The following is a 19,700-nucleotide window of genomic DNA, read 5'->3' on the forward strand; positions in this document are numbered from 1 at the left end:
AGTTCAGTCTAACTGCATAGCCTGTCAACATAGGCAGCCGTGTGATTACGCAATCCTCAGAGGAGGCTAGGCAGGAAGTTGTCTCCTGCGAGCGAATCGTCTTCGGTTTTAAAATAACTATAAAAATTCTGCGGTTTTGGTTCAAAATGATACAAAACTATTGAAATTAAAAGGAAAATTACTTTATAATAAAAACAGTTGAATTTGTTTTTCCCCTTTTCATGATGGCAGGGGAGGCGTGCCTCCTCTGACCGCACGTCCCTGGTTTCTATTTACCTGACATGTTTCAGCAGAATCCTTTCACCTTCATCAGAGTGTCATGAGATGGTGTTTGACGTGTCTTCATCAGCTGATCTTCTAAGAAGACAACCCACTGTCAGATTTGACAGGTAGGTTTCACCCTCTGCTGTCCGTTCGCCCCCTCCAGGATGTTGGTCCAGGTCTCTGTAACATCTGGTGTATGCTTCCTCGTCCCTGTCGATGGTTCTCAGGCCCCGTTTCCCAATCTAAATGGCCTCCCTAATCTTGTTGTCTTCAGTGCGGATGACTCTGGCCATTTCCCAGTCTATGATGTGATATTCTCTTTTGCAGTGGCTGGTGATAGCTGTAGTGTTCCTGTTGTGCCTTTTCTCTTATTGCTCTTGTCTTGTTGCTGTCTCCTTCTCACACTCCTGTTTGTGTTCTTCCTTCCTTGGAATAAAACCCCTCCCCGTCTACCCAATTTACCGTATTGGCCTGAATATAAGACTGTGTTTTTTGCATTGAAATAAGACTGAAAAAGTGGGGGTCGTCTTACATTCAAGGTCTAGACATTATACATTTTTTCACAGTTACGTCACCGCACCTTAAGTCTCGCGTGAGTTACCTCAGCTTACCGCGGTTATTGGAGCTTGTGCGCAGCGGTAAGTTAAAAGTTGCTGGTATCGACTGAGTGTGTTGCTGTGGTCGTGTGCGTCTTTGACACAAAGTGAGTATATACATTTTATCATTACTACTGTCTACTGTTGTGCCGTTTGTCTGATCGCGGTTTGTTTCGTGTGTGTGCCGTTTGATTGATAGCTTCGGCGCGATCCTTTAAGATTTCCTCGCATCGTACGAGTAGCCGTTACGCAGCGCCACGGCGATTAACGGTCGCCAGCAAATGTATTTTGTTGTCTCGATCGATGACTTATGTTTGGTGTGTTGCCGAGAGTATTTCATTTATGGTTATTTAGTAAAATGGATCCGTTACGCGCAGTTAGTTATGTAATGTGTGCCGTCTACTAGTGTTGCGTGACGTCAGTGTCAGGGTCCAGGGAGGTGTTCTTTTCAGGTTCACAGGTGGCAGCCGTTAGCAGAGTGGCGGAGGACTCAGGTGCGGCTCATCAGGCTCATTAGGGGAAGGCTTTTAAGGAGCGTGCTGCCAGCGGCTCGCCTGCCTATGTGGTCTCCTCCACGGTTGTGCCTCTAGCTCCTTGATCTCGCTCCTAGTTCTCGCCATTGAATTCTCTGACCAAATATTGTGTGTTCCACACTCTTAGATTTCCTCCACGGACCATCGCCAAGATCCACCCCGCTCTGGCCGAACGCCTCACGCTCAGTCATCGCTGCTCCCGCTCCGTGCTCCTGGCTCAGCTCCTCCCGCTCACCCTCCACCGTAACACCTCCATTAAAGACTCCTTACTCAATTCTGGACTTCCGAGTTGGTTTTCTGCATGTGGGTCAAAACAATCGCTAAAACAATGACAAAACACTCAGGCCAATCAGACCCAGCAGAGCCACTCAGCTGAGCCCTCGCAGACCAGCAATATCAACTCCAGTCCCACGAGTCCACTCTCCAAGCCCTCCCGGAGCAGCAGCAACGAACCAACCTTTATCTGGAACAAGCGACCAGATTGCTTCAAGATACCCAGGTCAGAGAAACCCCCTCGCCGCCAGCTGGCGCCGCGAGCACCTAAGTCTCGCAGCAGAGTCTGCACTTCGGTGAGGTTCGTTCCCCTCATCCGGAGAAATTCTCCGGAGAGGGTGGTAGTTGCGGAGGTTTCCTCCTGCAATGTTCACTAGTTTTTAATCGTCTCCCCAGTCTTTTTCCCATGATGGAGCAAAGATCTCATTTATTTTGGGACTACTCACGGGCAAGGCGCTAAGATGGGCAGAAGCCCGATTTACTGACTAGAGGCACTTTGGCTGTTCTTACGAAGGATTTTTGAGGGAATTTAAGCAGATCTTCTCGACCGAGACCGATCAGACCGGTGTGTCTCGCCCGTTATGGGGGCTTAGGCAAGGGAACTACCCTGTGTCAGATTTTTCCATTGAGTTTCGTACGCTAGCAGCCGCGTCCGGGTGGGGCCCTGTAGCCTTGAAAACGGCGTTCTTTCAAGCCTTGGATGAGTCCTTAAAGTCAAAGTCAAAGTCTGCTTTATTGTCAACCTCTTCACATGCCAAGACACACAAAGAAACCGAAATTACGTTTCCACTATCCCACGGTGACAAGACATAGTACACGACATACATACAAGCAAACAACACAAAATAAAACAAGAAGGCACAAACAATGAATAATAAGAGTGATGAATAAATAATAAATAAACAAATAACACAATAAATAAATAAATAAGAGGAGCAAAACGGAGCAAGTGTGCATACAGCAGACAGTCAGAATATAGCGCAAAAGTACAGGACGCTACGCAGAAGGGGGGAGAGAGTTCAGGATCCTAACAGCCAGGAGTACGTAGCTGTTGGTGAGTCTGGTGGTGCGGGAGCGCAGGCTCCCGTACCTCTTCCCAGAGGGCAGAAGATCGAACAAAGAGTGAGCGGGGTGACTCACATCACTCACAATCGTGGTCGCCTTGCGGGTGAGATGGGAGGTGTAAATGTCCTTCAAGGAGGGGAGTGAAGCACCAATAATCTTACCAGCCGTGTTCACTATGCGCTGGAGGGCCTTCATGTTGTAGTCAGTGCAGCTACCACCCCAAACAGCAATACAACTGGAGAGGACGCTCTCAATGGTGCCACGGTAAAATGTAGTCATGACGGCCGGAGGAGCACACGCTCGCCTGAGTTTCCGCAGGAAGTACAGGCGGCGCTGGGCCTTCTTCGCCAGTGATGCGGTGTTGGTGGACTAGGAGAGATCCTCACTGATGTGCACCCCCAGGAACCTGGTGCTGCTCACTCTCTCCACCACAGCACCGTCGATGGTCAGCGGCAGGTGTCAGGTGTGACCCTTCCGGAAGTCAACAACAATCTCCTTGGTCTTGTTGACGTTCAGCAGGAGGTTGTTGTCCTTGCACCACGTGGTCAGAAGGTCAACCTCCAACCTGTATTCAGTCTCGTCGCCCTTGGTGATGAGACCCACCAGAGTCGTGTCGTCAGCAAATTTCACCATGCGGTTGGCGCTGTAGGTTGCAGCGCAGTCATGCGTCAGCAGGGTGAAGAGCAGCGGACTGACCACGCAGCCTTGGGGGGCCCCCGTGCTCAGCGTGATGCTGGCGGAGATCTTGTCGCCAACACGTACCACCTGAGGTCTCTGACTGAGGAAGTCTAGTAGCCAGTTGCAGAGGTAGGTACTGAGGCCCAGCTTGGCGAGTTTGCAGATGAGTCGTTGTGGCACAATGGTGTTGAAGGCAGAACTGAAGTCCACAAACAGCAATCTCACATACGAGTCCCTACTCTCCAGGTGGGTGAGGGCCGAGTGGAGGGCCGAGCAGATGGCATCCTCAGAGGACCGTTTGGCTCAGTACGCAAACTGGAAGGGGTCTATGGTGGGGGGTAGAATGGATCTGATGTGCTCCATGACAAGCCGCTCAAAGCACTTCATGATGATGGGCGTCAGTGCCACGGGGCGGTAGTCATTGAAGCAGGACGGGGCAGGTTTCTTCGGCACAGGTACGATGGTGGCAGCCTTGAAACACGAAGGGACGACGGCTTGCTGCAGGGAAATGTTGAAGATGTCCGTGAAGACACCCGTCAGCTCCCCAGCGCAGTCCTTCAGCGCTCGACCCGGGATGTTGTCAGGGCCCGCCGCCTTACGAGTGTTGATAGCGGCAAGCGCCCTCCTCACGCTATCAGCAGAGAGGCACAGGGGCTGCTCTCGTGGAGGAGGAGGGGCCTTCAGCGGGCAAGTGCTGTTCTGAGCGTCGAAGCGAGCAAAGAAGCGATTGAGATCGTTGAGCAGACGGATGTCGCCCTCACAGCTCTGCGGCGCGGGCTTGTACTCCGTGATGGTCTGAATGCCCTGCCAAAGGCTCCGTGCGTCCTTGCTGTCCTTGAAGTGGGCGGTAATCCTGCAAGAGAACGCCCTTTTCGCCTCCTTGATGCCCCGGGACAGGTCGGCCCTCGCTGTCCTCAAGCCAGCCTCATCCCCCACTCTGAAGGCTTTGTCCCTGGCCCTCAGCAGCCTGAGGACAGCCCCAGTCAGCCACGGCTTCCAGTTAGCCCGAGTGACGATGTATTTCGAGTGGGTCACATCATCAATGCACTTCGCGACGTAAGAGGAAACAGAGTCAGTATACTCCTCTATATCCGTCCGATCATTGCAAGTGGCCGCCTACTTAAACATTTCCCAGTCAGTAGAGCCAAAGCAGTCTCGAAGCACATCAGAGGCACCCTCAGGCCACACTGTAACCCGCTTGCGAACCGGCCTGGATGCTTTCACCATTTGTCTGTATGCGGGCAAAAGCATAACAGTGATATGGTCAGAAAGTCCAAGATGGGGGAGGGGGGCGGCTTTGAAAGCTCCTTTATGTGAAGAGTAGACCAGGTCCAGGAAGCTGTCACCACGTGTTGGAAAATTAACATGTTGGTGAAGCCTCGGAAAAACAGACTTCAGGTTAGCGTGATAAAAATCCCCAGCGAAGATGGTGAAACCGTCAGGGTGCGCCGTCTGTTGTTCACTGACAGATTGGTACAGTTCACTAAGAGCCGCGATCCTGTCGCCTTCGATGTTGGAAGGCGGGATGTATACCGCGACTAGCAGAATCGCAGTAAATTCCCTCGGCAGGTAAAAAGGACGGCACTTAATGATCACAAACTCCGCCAGTGGCGAGCAGTGCTTGCATACCACTACAGAGTCCCGGCACCATTCGTCACGGATGTAGACGCATATTCCACCTCCTCGCGATTTTCCCCCTTTTACAATGGCCCGGTCCGCCCGATAGCACGCTAGCCGCTCCAGATGTACAGCAGAGTCCGGAATGTTGACAGTCAACCAAGTCTCAGTGAACACGAGCACACAGCAGTTACGCACTGTCCGGTTCGTAGATCTCAGCAGGCGAACGTAATCCATTTTGTTGTCCAGCGATCGAACATTCGCCAAAAGAATGGAAGGCACGGCCGGGCGAGCTGGGTTGGCCGCCAGCCTGGCCCGGACGCCTCCGCGCTTGCCCCTCTTCAGCCTCCTCGCACAAAGGACGAATTGGCAGTCCTGGAAGAACCAGACACTTTAATTTCCCTGGCCATTCGTTTGGACAATCGGATTAGGGAGAGACGGAGAAGCTCCCGATGGGAGCGAACAGAAGGAAGATCACAGTCCTTTTCAGCCAGGCCCAGTCTGCCGGGGCGATCGCCTTGCCTGTCCTCTCCAGAGCCCGAGCCCATGCAGATTGGCCAGGCTCGACTATCTCCGGAGGAACTGCAGCGGCGCCGAGAGTCCCAACAATGTCTGTACTGTGGCTCCCCGGATTATTTCGTCGCCAGCTGTCCGATTCGGCCAAAAGAGAGGGTCCGACGGTCGTGAGGGGAGGACCGTCGGACCATCCTCCGAGTATCAAGTCTCCTCGCTTCTCCCTACCCGCCATGATTTCTGTCCACAACATAGCTACAAGCTATCCGCGCTGGTCGACTCGGGGTGTGAAAGAAACCTGATCGACCAGGAATTCGTCTCCCGAGCCTCTCAATTCCTCTCTCTGTCTCTGCCCCGGATGGGAGGGGACTCTCGAGCATCACCCAACGCACCAAACCCGTAGAGCTGTTCATTTCTGGCAACCTTCGAGAACTTATTTAATTTTTTGTCTTTCCAATCAAACAGTCAACCCTTGTCCTTGGGTTCCCCTGGCTTCAGAGACACAACCCCCAGATCAACTGGTCAGAGCGCCATATCGAGTCCTGGTCCACGAAGTGCTTATCCTCTTGTCTTCAGTCTGCCGTGCCATCTCGCCCGCCCCTAGTGACACCCGAGGAACCGGCTTCGATCGATCTTTCACATGTTCCCGGAGAATAACATGACCTAAAACAGGTTTTCAACAAGAGCAAGGCTTTGTCCTTACCACCTCATCGCCCCTACGATTGCGCCATAGAGCTTCTTCCCGGAGCCCCACTACTGTCCAGTAGGCTCTACAACATCTCACGCACAGAAAGACAAGCTATGGAAACATACATTAACGAATCACTGGCCGTTGGCATCATTCGCCCTTCCTCCTCACCCCTGGGGGCAGGATTCTTCTTCGTGGGCAAGCTGGATAAGACTCTCCGCCCTTGCATTGACTACCGTGGCCTCAATCTCATCACAGTCAAGATCAGGTATCCCCTTCCTCTCATTTCATCAGCATTTGAACCAGTCCAGGAAGCCACCATCTTCACCAAGCTCGACCTCCAAAACGCATATCATTTGGTCAGGATCCGCCAGGGAGATGAGTGGAAGACCCCTTGGACCCTTTGGACTTTGCAACGCCACCGCAGTTTTTCAAGCCCTAGTCAATGATGTCCTCCGGGACTTTCTCAACGTATTCGTGTTTGTCTATCTGGATGACATTCTCATTTACTTGCGCAACCCTTCCGAACACCGCCGTCATGTCCGCCTGGTGCTACAGCGCCTCCCGGAGAACCGATTGTACATCAAGGCAGAGAAGTGCGAGTTCCACAAACCATCCGTCACCTTCTTAGGGTTCATCCTTGAGAGTGGACAGGTTCAAAGCCGTCCTGGACTGGCCTGTTCCTGAGACCCGCAACCAAGTCCAACGCTTCCTCGGGTTTGCCAACTTTTATCACTGTTTCATCCGTAATTACAGCCAGACAGCCGCTTCCCTAGCAGCACTGACATCAACCAAGACAACGTCCACCTGGAATCAAGAAGCCCAAGCCGCCTTCATTACTCTTAAAAATAAGTATTCTCAGGCACCTATACTCGTACATCCGGATCCCAAGAGACAATTCACCCTAGAGGTGGACGCGTCTAATACCGGAACAGGGGCTATTCTGTCCCAACAAACGGACACTGACGGAAAGCTTCACCCCTGTGCATTCTTCTCCCGACGTTAATCTAATAGCGGAGAGGAACTACGACGTAGGGGACAGAGAACTTCTGGCCATCAAGCTTGCGCTCGAAGAGTGGCGCCATTGGTTAGAGGGCACCGAACAACCCGTGTTGGTCTGGTCAGACCATAAGCACCTAGCCTATATACAGTCCGCGAAACGCCTGAATTCCCGACAGTCTCGCTAGTCCTTGTTTTTCTCTCGATTCAATTCGTCCATCTCTTATCGCCCAGGCTCCTAGAACACGAAACCAAACGCCTTGTCCCGACAATTCGCTCCCGGCGAGTCAGTGGAGGAACCAGCTCCCATACTTCCCCCCCAGTTGCATCGTAGGCTCCCTCTCCTGGGATGTCGAGGGGCTTGTTGCTCAGGCTCAACTTCGGGAACCCGATCCAGGCACGGGCCCACGGGGAAAGACCGACGTCCCTTCCACAGTCCGCGCTCGCCTGATTCACTGGTTTCACCCGGCCAAGTTCTCTGCCCATCCCGGGACCAGTCGCACCATCGCGTTGATCGCCAGACGCTTCTGGTGGCCATCCGTCCACAAGGACGTCAGGGAATACGTTCTCGCCTATGCCATCTGCGCTTGCAACAAGTCCTCCCATAGACTGGACTTTTACAGCCTCTCGCCAATACCCAAACGTCCCTGGTCCCATATTGCGTTAGATTTTGTGACAGGCCTGCCCGTATCACAGGGAATGACTACCATCCTCACCGTCGTCGACCGCTTCTCCAAGTCATGCTATCTTGTACCTCAGAAAGCTCCCCTCGGCGTTCCAGACAGATCAGCTTCTCGTCAAACACGTATTTCGTCTCCACGGCATCCCGCAGGAGATCCTGTCCGATCGAGGTCCCCAGTTCCTATCCCAAGTGTGGAAACAGTTCTGCTCAGCCCTCGATGCGAGGGTCTCCCTGACATCGGGCTACCATCCCCAGACGAATGGGCATACCGAACGCATGAACCAGGAGCTCGAGGCCGCGCTCCGATGCCTTACCTCCGATAACCCGGCTGAGTGGAAGAAGTATCTTCCATGGGTGGAGTATGCACACAATTTTCATGTCTCCACTGCCACAGGACTCTCTCCGTTTGAAGTCACGCTAGGTTATCAACCGCCGTTGTTTCCGGCCGACGAGAGGGAGATCTCGGTCACTTCGGTTCATCACTACATACGATGCTGCAAGAACATCTGGTCCAACACTGTTAAGGCCCTTCACCACTCCGTCGAGCAGAACCGCAAGTATGCCGACCGACGACGCACGCCCGCCCCGCTTTATTCCCCAGGTCAGAAGGTCTGGCTTGCGTCTCGGGACGTTCCTCTCAAGTCCGTGTCGCGGAAACTGGCCCCCCGCTTCATTGGACCGTATGAGATCCTGGCGGTGATCAGTCCCTTGGCGGTCCGTCTCCGTCTTCCTCCAAGCCTCCGGATTCATCCCACCTTCCACGTCTCCCAGATTAAGCCGGTCGGGTCCAGCGCGCTCCTTCCTCCGGCCGTGCCCGCGCCTCCTGCCCGGGATCCTGATGGGAACCCGGTCTACCCGGTCCGACAGATCATGTACTCCCGTCGGTGGGGCCGTGGGTGGCAGTACCTCGTTGACTGGGAGGGCTACGGTCCCGAGGACCGGTCTTGGGTGGCCGATTTCTACATCTGCGATCCCTCCCTTATCTCGGACTACTGGTCATTGCTCCCGTCTTCCTCTTCTGGGCCGCCGGGGGGTGGCCGTTAAGGGGGGACGGTGTCAGGGTCCAGGGAGGTGTTCTTTTCAGGTCCACAGGTGGCAGCCGTTAGCAGAGTCACGGAGGACTCAGGTGCGGCTCATCAGGCTCGTTAGGGGAAGGCTTTTAAGGAGCGTGCTGCCAGCGGCTCGTCGCCTGAGTGTCTGCCTATATGATCTCCTCCACGGTTGTGCCTCTAGCTCAGGGGTGGCCAACCAGTCAGAGACTAAGAGCCACATTTTTTACTGTGTCATCGCAAAGAGCCACATCATACACATGAGCACAAATGAACATTCCCCCCCCACACACACACACACACTCACGCACACACACACACATGCACACTCACACGCACACACACACACACACACACACACACACACACACACACACACACACACACACCTCTGCTCAGCCAAATTTATTGTGTGACATTATCATGTCACGCACCAACATGATAATGACAAATTGACTCCTACAGTACTAAAACCACAGACCAAAGACCACATTTTCAACAATGAACATTGTGTGCATTGTCTCACACAGACAAACTCTCAGTTCAACAAATTCCACAAACAAAAACATACGTTTTTTCACTTACTATGTGTGGCGGGACAGACCATTCGTTTTAGTTTGTCGTTTTCAGGAGACAAGATTTCAATAACGTCATTGAGGCATTTTTTAACAAACTCCACTTCATTGTATGGCTTTTTAGCCCGTGCAATGTTCCAAGCCAGTTGAAACAATGCAAGCGTGACAGTCTCCGAGTCCTTCGTAATTTTTTTGAAAAACTGTACCTATTTTTCTGCCTGACTTTTCAAAGTGTCCAAACTTGTGCTTGCGAAATTCAGTCCCTTTTGGAAAGTCCTTATCGATATTGGCATGAAGTGAGCTGAAGTGGCGCTGAACATTTGAAGCTTTTAAACGTGCTAATGACGTCCGACATATCAGGCAGAATGGCTTGCCATTGCGTTCAACAAAAAACAACTTTAACTCTGTTAAAAACGTCCTGTGTTCATCCTCATATATTCGTTCAGCTGTGCATTTTTTCCTTGCCATTTTTAGAGCGAAATTGACACTCCTCAAATGGGTTTGTCCCTCCTCCTTTGCGAGATTTCACCTCACGCGCATGCGCGTTTGACCAAAATACCATATTGATTTCAAGCGAAGCAAATACACACAAAAAATAAACACAAATGTTGATATGAACGTAAAAGAGCCGCATGGAACCAGCCAAAGAGCCGCATGCGGCTCGCGAGCCGCGGGTTGGCCACCCCTGCTCTAGCTCCTTGATCTCGCTCCTAGTTCTCGCCATTGAATTCACTGACCAAATAATGTGTGTTCCACACTCTTAGATTTCCTCCACGGACCATCGCCAAGATCCACCCCGCTCTGGCCAAACTCCTCACGCTCCGTCATCGCTGCTCCCACTCCGTGCTCCTGGCTCAGCTCCTCCCGCTCACCCTCCACCGTATCACCTGCATTAAAGACTCCTTACTCAATTCTGGACTTCCGAGTTGGTTTTTTGCATGTGGGTCAAAACAATCGCTAAAACAATGACAGAACACTCAGGCCAATCAGACCCAGCAGAGCCACTCAGCCGAGCCCTCGCAGACCAGCAATATCAACTCCAGAAGTTGAGCGTTGACTTACGTCCTATATTTCTGTCTGTTGCAGAACTACACACCACACACACACACACCACACACACCCTAGACACCCTTCACACGCTTCATACAATAATCACACACACAAGAATCACATTCACACACCCAAACACTCACCCATGTACACTCCACGCACCTGCTCTCACATCCTTATGACCAAACATGTGCCTATACCCTTTTGCCAGTTTGCCTGTATGCCCCTATAAGCCACAGTGCCTGTTACCTTTTTGCCAATAATTCAGTAAAGCAATCAAAACTGAACCACGTCTTCCCTCCTGTGTTCTGACCGACACCTGGGGGCGAAAAGAGCATAACCTTCCGAGCCAACCCCCTATACAGCCCTCAGGCTCCCCAACAGAAACGTAGCGACAATCTGGAGAAAAGTGGGTCGAAGATCGGCCAGGTTAACTGGCAGCCTAGGAGAAGTTATGATGCAAACTTCAAGATGATGGTGATAAATGAGGCAGAGTCTTCAAACAATTGCAAAGCGGCTGTGAAATATGGTGTCACAGAGTGTAATGTACGGAGATTGAGAGCTCAAAAAGATCGCCTTAAAAAATGCTCACAATCAGAGAAAAGCTTTCCGTGGTCCTGAGAGCGGCCGCTTTCGAGAGCTCGACAGGATCATTTGTTTCAGATGTACTGTAATTATTTTCTGTATAAAAAGTAAATTTGGTGTTCAAAAAGTCTTTTTTCAAACTTGAGTCTTGAAAAAGAGGGGGTCGTCTTATAATCAGGGTCATCTCAGTGGTCTTCAAACTTTTTTATTAAATAAATAATACATTTATAATCAATATATAAATACAATGAAATAAAATGATACAACTTGCATAAAAACAAGTATAAATGACATAAAAATAAAACTCACCATTACGTTGAATTAGTGGGAGTACTGAGCTTGTTTCTCAGAAACGAGCCGGTCCCATCTAGGCATAACAATGATGTAAAAGACAATGACACCCGAAGTGGTTAAGGTTTGTCTTTTAATACAGGATGCTTGTTCTCCATGTGCCGAAGCAGTTTTGAAGGCTTCATTGCCTCGTTAGCTAGTCTGTCGCCACATATTAGGCAGAGTGGGCTTGGCGCGTCAGAGTCACCTGTGGTGATAAATCCATACTTTAAGAAGGACTCCAGAAATTTTCTTTTAAATGCAGCTTTCCTTTTCTTAGAAGTCGTAGCCTCTTCCGTCTCCTCATTGGGCTTTTTTCCCTTGCCGAAGAAGCTTTCCAAACATCTGTTTTTTGCTCATTTGTGCATGCTTCGCGGGCTCGACTGAGGTGACCGAGACGAGCATCTTGACCAGAACCGACGGATGTAATTGGGAGAGAATCGCGAATTTTTTTTATATTTTTCAAAATAAATTCTTACTCATTTTTGCTAGCTTTGCGGGTTCGACTGGGGAAACTTGTCACGTGACCGGGACGAGTGTCTTGACCAGAATTAATTGAATGTCGATAAAAAATATATATTTTTTTTTTCCCTGTGCGGCTTGGCGGCCCGGTACCAAGTGACCCACGGACCGGTCCGCGGCCCGGTGGTTGGGGACCACTGGTCTTATATTCGGGCCAATACGGTATGACACGATTGGCATGGTATTTCATGTATGCGTTTGTCTTATGGGCAATGTTCCCTCTAATTTTTCAAGTGTCTGTGCAAACACACGCTCCCTGTGCACACTGTGGACCATTGTGTGCAACACCAGATTAAATAAATAAATGAATGACTGAACGAATAAATAAATAAATAAATAAATAAATAAATAAATAAATAAATAAATAAATAAATAAATAAATAAATAAATAAAATATTGTCAACGAGAACTTTAACATACTCAGGGTCGGAATTTGTTTTGTGTGACAGCTCGTTCCTTTTCTGTCGGTCTTTTGCGCTCTCACACAATAATGTACCGATCCCCTGTCCCATCTTGAGTCTTTGTACAATTCCAACAGCTTTCAAATGTCATTTCTGCTAAATGTGACACTTGAGGCAGCCAAACTTTCATTCAGTCCATATTTTTCCCTCTGTAAACTCGCCCGCCACTTTGGCTTCACTGCGTGTTTTGCATAGTAGACCATTCTCATTCAAAAAGAGAAAATCACACCCAGCTTCACCGTTTGTTCTTTTATTTGCACACACTCCGACAACCATTCCATCTTAAAAGAACCGCGGCATCTCTTATTTACAGTACTTTGGCTTGACGAGTGGATGCGTCGCTGCTCGTTCGTTTTGCCATGATAAGGGGTTAGCTAACTTAGCATTTGCATCGCTTGACTCCGCCGCAGTGTTGTTAGCTAGCAAACCTGGACGGGACGAATGGATAGGACATATTTTCAGGCACTGTCAATGCTATGATTGGCTATTTAGCGTAAGTGAACCATATCATATTGGCTAGACACCTGTCAATCACTGATTTACACGACAAAAAGGCACAAAGAAAATCATCCGTCCACTTAATTAGATTAGATTACGTCTAACATTAGATACTGAGCAATTAGTGTATGCTGAATTTTATTTTGTGTGCAGCATGGAGTTTCTTGTGCGCAGAGACTTCGCGAGCAGTGCGCAATTGCGCAGCTGCGCAGCTTAGAGGGAACACTGCTTATGGGTGTATACCATCCTTGGGATGAACCAGTATTTGACAGAGTGTTTTGTGTGGTTTTACGAGTGTAATGTGTTTTTTCATTGCTCGTTGGATGACTCCTCTTATGTATGGAGGCATTACTATTCTTAAGTGTTCTTGTTTATTTGCTGAATTTTCTTCCTCCCTTTTGTTGTGTTTTTCTTGTGTTTGACCTGTCGTGCTTCTTTTGTTATTAGCCATTGTGGGTACTGGCATTTTTCAGTGTTTCTTATGTTTTTCTATTCCTTCCGGGTCTTCCGGGTCTGTGATTATTGTTGTGCTTATGCAATGTTCTGACGACTGACAGTTTATGGATCTTAGGGTGTTCAGAAGTCCAGAGGAGATATTGGTCGGTGTGTGGGTGATTTTAACAGAGCGAACCTCACACATGAACTCCCCAAATACAGACAGGACATAACGTTTCCCACCAGAGGGACACAGACACTGGACCACTGCTACTCCGTAATAAAGGACGCATACTGTGCGGTAACCCTAACCCAAACTACAGGCAGAAATTAAAAACTTCTAAGATTGTAGTGAGGACTGCGTGGAAATGGACAGCGGAGTCAAAGCAGGACCTCCAAGCCTGCTTTGACTGCACAATTGGGGTGGTTTTGAAGCTGCAACTTCAGACCTGCATGAAGTTAAGTTAAAGTTAAAGTCCCAATGATCGTCACACACACAACTGGGTGTGGTGAAATTTGTCCTATGCATTTAACCCATCACCGTGTGATTTTGATCCATCCCCTGGGGGACAGGGGAACAGTGAGCAGCAGCGGTGCCGCGCGCGGGAATCATTTGGTGATCTAACCCCCCAATTCCAACCCTTAATGCTGAGTGCCAAGCAGGAAGGCAATGTGTCCCATTATTATAGTCTTTGGTATGACCCGGCCGGGGTTTGAACCCACAACCTTCCAGTCTCAGGGCGGACACTCTACCACTAGGCCACTGAGCTGGTATAAAGTCCCAATGATCGTCACACACACATCTGGGTGTGGTGAAATTTGTCCTCTGCATTTAACCCAACCCCATGTGATTTTGATCCATCCCCTGGGGGAGAGGGGAGCAGTGAGCAGCAGCGGTGCCGCGCTCGGGAATCATTTGGTGATCTAACCCCCCAATTCCAACCCGTGACATCATACATCAGCTTTTGTGAGGACTTGTGTGTGCAGACCAAGACCTTCTGCATGTACAACAACAAACCGTGGTTTACACCAAACTTCAAGATGCTGCGCAAAGCCAAGGCGGAGGCCTACAGGAGTGGGGACCGTGACCTGTTCAGGCATTCCAGGAACACACTGACCCGAGAGATCAGGAAAGCTAAGAGGAGCTATGGGCAGAGTTTGGAGAGATCTCTCTGCCAATCCTGATCCCCCATCAGTGTGGAAAGGCCTGCAGAGCATCATGGGACAACCGCCCCCCCCCCCCCCCCCCGTCCTGTGGCAAGCCCAAGGCTTGCAAACCAGCTAAACAGGTTTTACTGCAGGTTTGAACGGTTCAGCCACACAATGGGACCTCCTGCATGACAATCAACTTCCACACCTCCCCCCACAACCCCCCTGGTCACACCTCCATCGCCGTTATCACCTACTCTCTCTCTTTATGAAGCCGCGCCCGCACTTCAGATCTGCGAGGAGGTGTGTCAGATGTTCTGGAGACACAAGGTCAGGAAGGCACCAGGCCCAGACGGCGTGTCCCCCTCCTGCCTGAAAGTCTGTGCCGAACAGCTGGAACCCACCTTTGCACGGATCTTCAACCGTTCCCTGGAGCTGTGTGAGGCGCTCTTGTGCTTCAAAAGCTCCATCATCGCACAAGAAACCCGCCTTCACAGGATTGAATGATTACAGATCTGTCACCCTGACATCTGTGGTCATGAAATCCTTTGAGAGGCTAGTGTTGAGCCACCTGAAGGACATCACGGGCCCTCTGCTCGACCCTCTGCAGTTTGCCTACCGGGCAAACAGGTCGGTGGACGATACGGTCAACATGATACTGCACTACATCCTGCGCCACCTAGACATCCCAGGGACGTACGCCAGGATCCTGTTTGTGGACTTCGGCTCGGCATTCAACACCATCGCACCAGCTTGCGGTGCCTGCTCCACCTGTCAGTGGATCACCAGCTACCTGACCAACAGGAGACAGCATGTGAGGCTGGGGACTATCACATCCGACACCCGGACCACCAGCACTGGCGCCCACGGGGGTGTGTACTCTCCCCACGGCTCTTCTCTCTACACCGATTGCTCCTCAGGGAACTCTTCTGTGAAGTCCCTGAAGTATGCGGATGACACCATTCTCATCAGACTGATCCGGGACGGTGATGAGACTCCGTACAGACATGAGGTGGAGCAGCTGGTCCACTGGTGCAGCCAAAACCACCTGGAGCTGAACACGCTCAAGACTGAGGAGATGACTGTGGACTTCAGGAGAGACCCTTCGCCACTTCCACCCCTCACCATCCTCAGTAATGATATTCCCACCACAGACACCTTCAAGTTCCTGGGATCCACAATCTCCCGGGACCTGAAATGGACCGGCCACATAGACTCTGTCCGGAAGAAGGCCCAGCTGAGGTAGTACTTTCTGAGATAGCTCAGGAAGTTCAACTTGCCTCAGGAGCTGCTGAAGACCTTCTACACTGCCATCATCCAGTCTATCCTCTGCACCACCATCACTGTGGAAAAGATAATCGGGACCAACCTGCCATCTATCCAAGACTTGTACCTGTCCAGGACCAGAAAACGTGCGAGTAACATCTCCGCAGACCCTTCTCACCCAGGTCACAGTCTGTTCAAACTACTCCCCTTCGGACGGCGTTACAGAGAACTGTACACCAAAATCAGCAGACACAAAGCTTCTTCCCGTCGCTCTGATGAACTCACACCACTCATAGAGACTCAGAGAGATCACTGTGCAATAACATCCTGCTCTCGCCACTTAAATGTTGTTAGTTGCCTGAATGTTGTCAGTCACTTAAATGTTGTACAGAGGCTAAGACCAACCGGAGTCAAATTCCCTCTTTGGCATGCCAAACTTGGTCAATAAAGCTGATTCTGATTCCTGTGTACTTTTATTTTGATGTCCCCGTTGTCCATGAGCTGAATCCCCAGAAAGGCTATGGATCTGTTGGTATCCTCTTCATGTATAAATTAAATACTGCCAGTGGTGTCTATGGTTTTCAGGTCGTCTGTGACTTTGTGTGTATCTTGTTTAGACCTTTTCCAAAATGTCTTTGACGTATTGTTTCCATAATGATGGAGTCTGTATTTTTCTGGGGTTGTTCTAAGTGCTTTTTGTTCCAGATGTTCCATGAAAAAAAATTTACGTGATGGCTGACAGTGGGTCTCCCATGTGTCTGGTGACACATAAGGTGTAACCCCCCTGGCAAATTCACCAGGTGGGTGATGTCTTAGAAAATCAGGTGATAGACATGTCACACACCATCTCGTGGTACTGTGATGAAGGTGAAAGGACATGCTAGGGAAAATAGAAACCACAAAACATTGTTTGGAATAGAAGAACCAGAAGATTAATGGAGAATGAACTTTAAATTACCGAGTTTAATGCTGAATTAAACAAACGATCATCTCTCTCGTGTGCCATTTTGAATGTTGTGAGGATGTACTTCTGCCAAAAGAATGAACGTGTATGAAGAATAGGGTAAAGCAAGTAAACTAATTTGATTTATCGGTTCATTTTGAGCTGAGCCGAGCGCCGATGAATGGCGTCCTCACCAGATCTATACTTTCTTTGTGGGTCTGGCTTGCCAGGCTAAAATCAACTAGGTCGATGACGTTTATCACTTACGGTACACCAATCTCAAATAGATTGTTTTGGATGAACTGCTTCCCAAGCATGGTGATACATAACTGGATGCATAATTCCATTAGGCAGCCTGCCTCGGCACACTGGAAAAAGAGGATGCAAAGTGCTGCGTGTTTGGACCCAAATAATCAAGGTTCATCCGGTTTTAAAATATTAAATCTAATCTGTTATCTTAATATATATGAAATACATTTTAATTCAAAACACAATTGTTACCTCTTCCATTCTGTATGACCCAACAACATACAGGTAGTTTCCTGGCCGCCCAACAAGTCTATGGAGAAAACAAATATTTTATATACATACACTTAACACAAATGGGTGCACACGCACGCACGCACAAGAACTCACGCACAAACACTAAATACAGTAAAACCTTATTTGCAACAATTTGATTTTGAGAAACTTTGCATCTGATGTGCTTTTGGGTGCCTCTTGTCTGAGCCCTTATCTCATTTGAAATCCAATTTTATTCACTGCAATAGATGCCAAATATAGCAAAACTGAACAAAACATTTCAATAAGGTTCAATGAGAACCCACAAATAAAGTGACAGTGCAAGTTGTGATCGTACAAATTAATTAATAGATTTGATAATAATAAGTGCAGATATGAAAATCTTGTGGGTGTTTTCTTACCTCCCCCTAAAAAAAGCCAAATAAACAATTGGCGTGAAGGCATTTGCAAATTTCAAGACAAACGTCTTGAAGATAAGCCGTTCTTCAAAGCTCTTAGCTGTTTTTGGAACTTCTGCAAAAGATTGGGGAAAAAAGCATTTAATGCTATTGAATACTAAAATTAACCAAATATGGCTCTATGAGAATTATGCATCACAGACACAATTCCATTAGAGACTAATATTTTGCTCTAATCACCCCTGGTCTGTTTTTTGAGTGATTATTTTTCTTACCAAGTTTAGTGAGCCAGCGTGCGATAGCACCATAGATTTCATCTAAGACGATGATGACGATGACGCTGATGATGGCAGCCGTTGTTTTGACGATGGCTCGGACATTGTACCGTGCTCCAGGGTAGTTATTAATTTGTAAAGCTGCGTTAATGCTAATCCGGTAGAGAACAATCCCAAAGACAATAACAAATGTCACTGTGATCTACAAGTAAAGACAAAGAGAACATGAAATTTCACATTTCACAACAGTAACCAGTAAAGGACTGATGTACCATATCATTGCTTTTCTTGATAAATTCAGAATATATAGTTATAAAACGTTTACATTTTCAAGGAGACAGATAATGCATTTGTTTCACAATTTTAAACAATTCCCAGGATTCTTACCTCTTGCCTTCAAATAGTCCTACAACACTTTTCACAGCAATTTGCAGTGAAACAACAAAAGTAAATTAAGCATTTTTCTTCAAAAAGGTATGAATTATACTGGAGAATGTAGGTATACCCAATGGAACAGGCTCACTAGTTGTCCATTGATGATGTGGGAGTTGACATAAGTAAAAATGTGAATTTTGAGGCCCACAGAGCTCCGGACGTTGACATCACGCATCCCACAATGCACTGTGCCAACTGTAGTAGTTGCTTTGGCAGTATAGAGAACATGTCGCTCCTTTGAGTGAACGCAAACACCACATTTTGAGAAAGATCACTGTGCAAAAGCAAAAAAAGTGATGACCACTCTACAGACCACCAAAACGACAACGAATGTGTCATACATAAATGGATAGCAGCCATAAAAAGGGCCAAGAACAAGACCCTAAGTGGGATTCTTCTCATAGTGGCAGTTACGGTGGCGTTCAAGGGGAGAAGGGAGTGTCTCATCAGCCAGAGTTTTGCCAACTAAATAAGCAGCTGCATGTGATTCTTCCCACCAGACAGCGAGACCACAGCTGGCTTCGAGGGTACCTCGCTGATCCTGGCGGTAAAAAATTAAACCATGCAAGTCTTAAGTACACACACCTTTAAGTTTGTAACATGCCAAGTCTTTGTATGATTGCAAGCACTCACTTGCATAGTGAGAGGGAAAATTGTTGAAAGCAGTGTACTGACAATCTGTCTGCCTATCTACTGTTGCCATAGTTGAAAAAAGCACTCCTGCTGCTTGATAGATCAATGATATCCAATATTCTGTCCAGCTTGCGTACCTCATCCACCAAGTGAGATGTGAATTCACTTGGACAGAATGTAGACGGATAAACACTGCTTTTATCGCTACGCTCTTGTAGTCTTTGGTATGCTGGCGCTACTTTACAGCCAATGTGGCTGCGTAAACAGGAATAGTCAGGTGACGTCCAGAGGTCTTAGACCCCTGCAAAGTAAAACATCTAGCGTGGCCGCCTAAAAACGCCGGGAAGCATATTTCAACAGAATGCTTACATGAAAATGGATTGGAAAAGTCATTTGAGTAAATATTTGAGTAAAGTAAACTCTCCACGACCGTAAATGTTACTTCGAAAAGTTTATTCTGACTGATGAAACAATATTTACCGACCCCCATGCCCTAACTCACTGGATGGACAATTTAACAGGACAGCCCACCATGCAATGGTTGGACATTGACACCTACCTGAATTTGTTTTTGATATAATTTTTATCCCAAAGGCCTATACTGTAATTCATTAGAAGCATATGTTTTTGAAGGTCTAAACATGGCAAAACTTAATTAAAAGCTGC

At 48.6% G+C, this 19,700-nt stretch overlaps 1 protein-coding gene across 5 annotated transcripts in view; it reads right to left on the reverse strand.

Annotated features, from left to right (window-relative positions):
• The window catches only part of ano1a (anoctamin 1, calcium activated chloride channel a), a 148,219-nt gene that overhangs the window by 48,854 nt on the left and 79,665 nt on the right, over window positions 1-19,700 (reverse strand). For all 5 annotated transcript variants that reach the window (XR_005097430.1, XM_037246650.1, XM_037246651.1 and 2 more), the window contains 4 exons: window positions 17,967-18,168; window positions 17,695-17,806; window positions 17,273-17,330; window positions 17,039-17,139 (listed from right to left, as the gene is read on the reverse strand). Coding sequence is in view for 4 of the 5 variants with exons in the window: in XM_037246650.1 (XP_037102545.1) it covers window positions 17,039-17,139; window positions 17,273-17,330; window positions 17,695-17,806; window positions 17,967-18,168 (473 nt within the window). In the remaining variant the exon portion in view is untranslated. The remainder of the gene's footprint in view (window positions 1-17,038; window positions 17,140-17,272; window positions 17,331-17,694; window positions 17,807-17,966; window positions 18,169-19,700) is intronic.

Source organism: Syngnathus acus, chromosome 3 (genome assembly GCF_901709675.1).
Source record: "Syngnathus acus chromosome 3, fSynAcu1.2, whole genome shotgun sequence".
NCBI classification, from domain to species: Eukaryota; Metazoa; Chordata; class Actinopteri; order Syngnathiformes; family Syngnathidae; genus Syngnathus; species Syngnathus acus.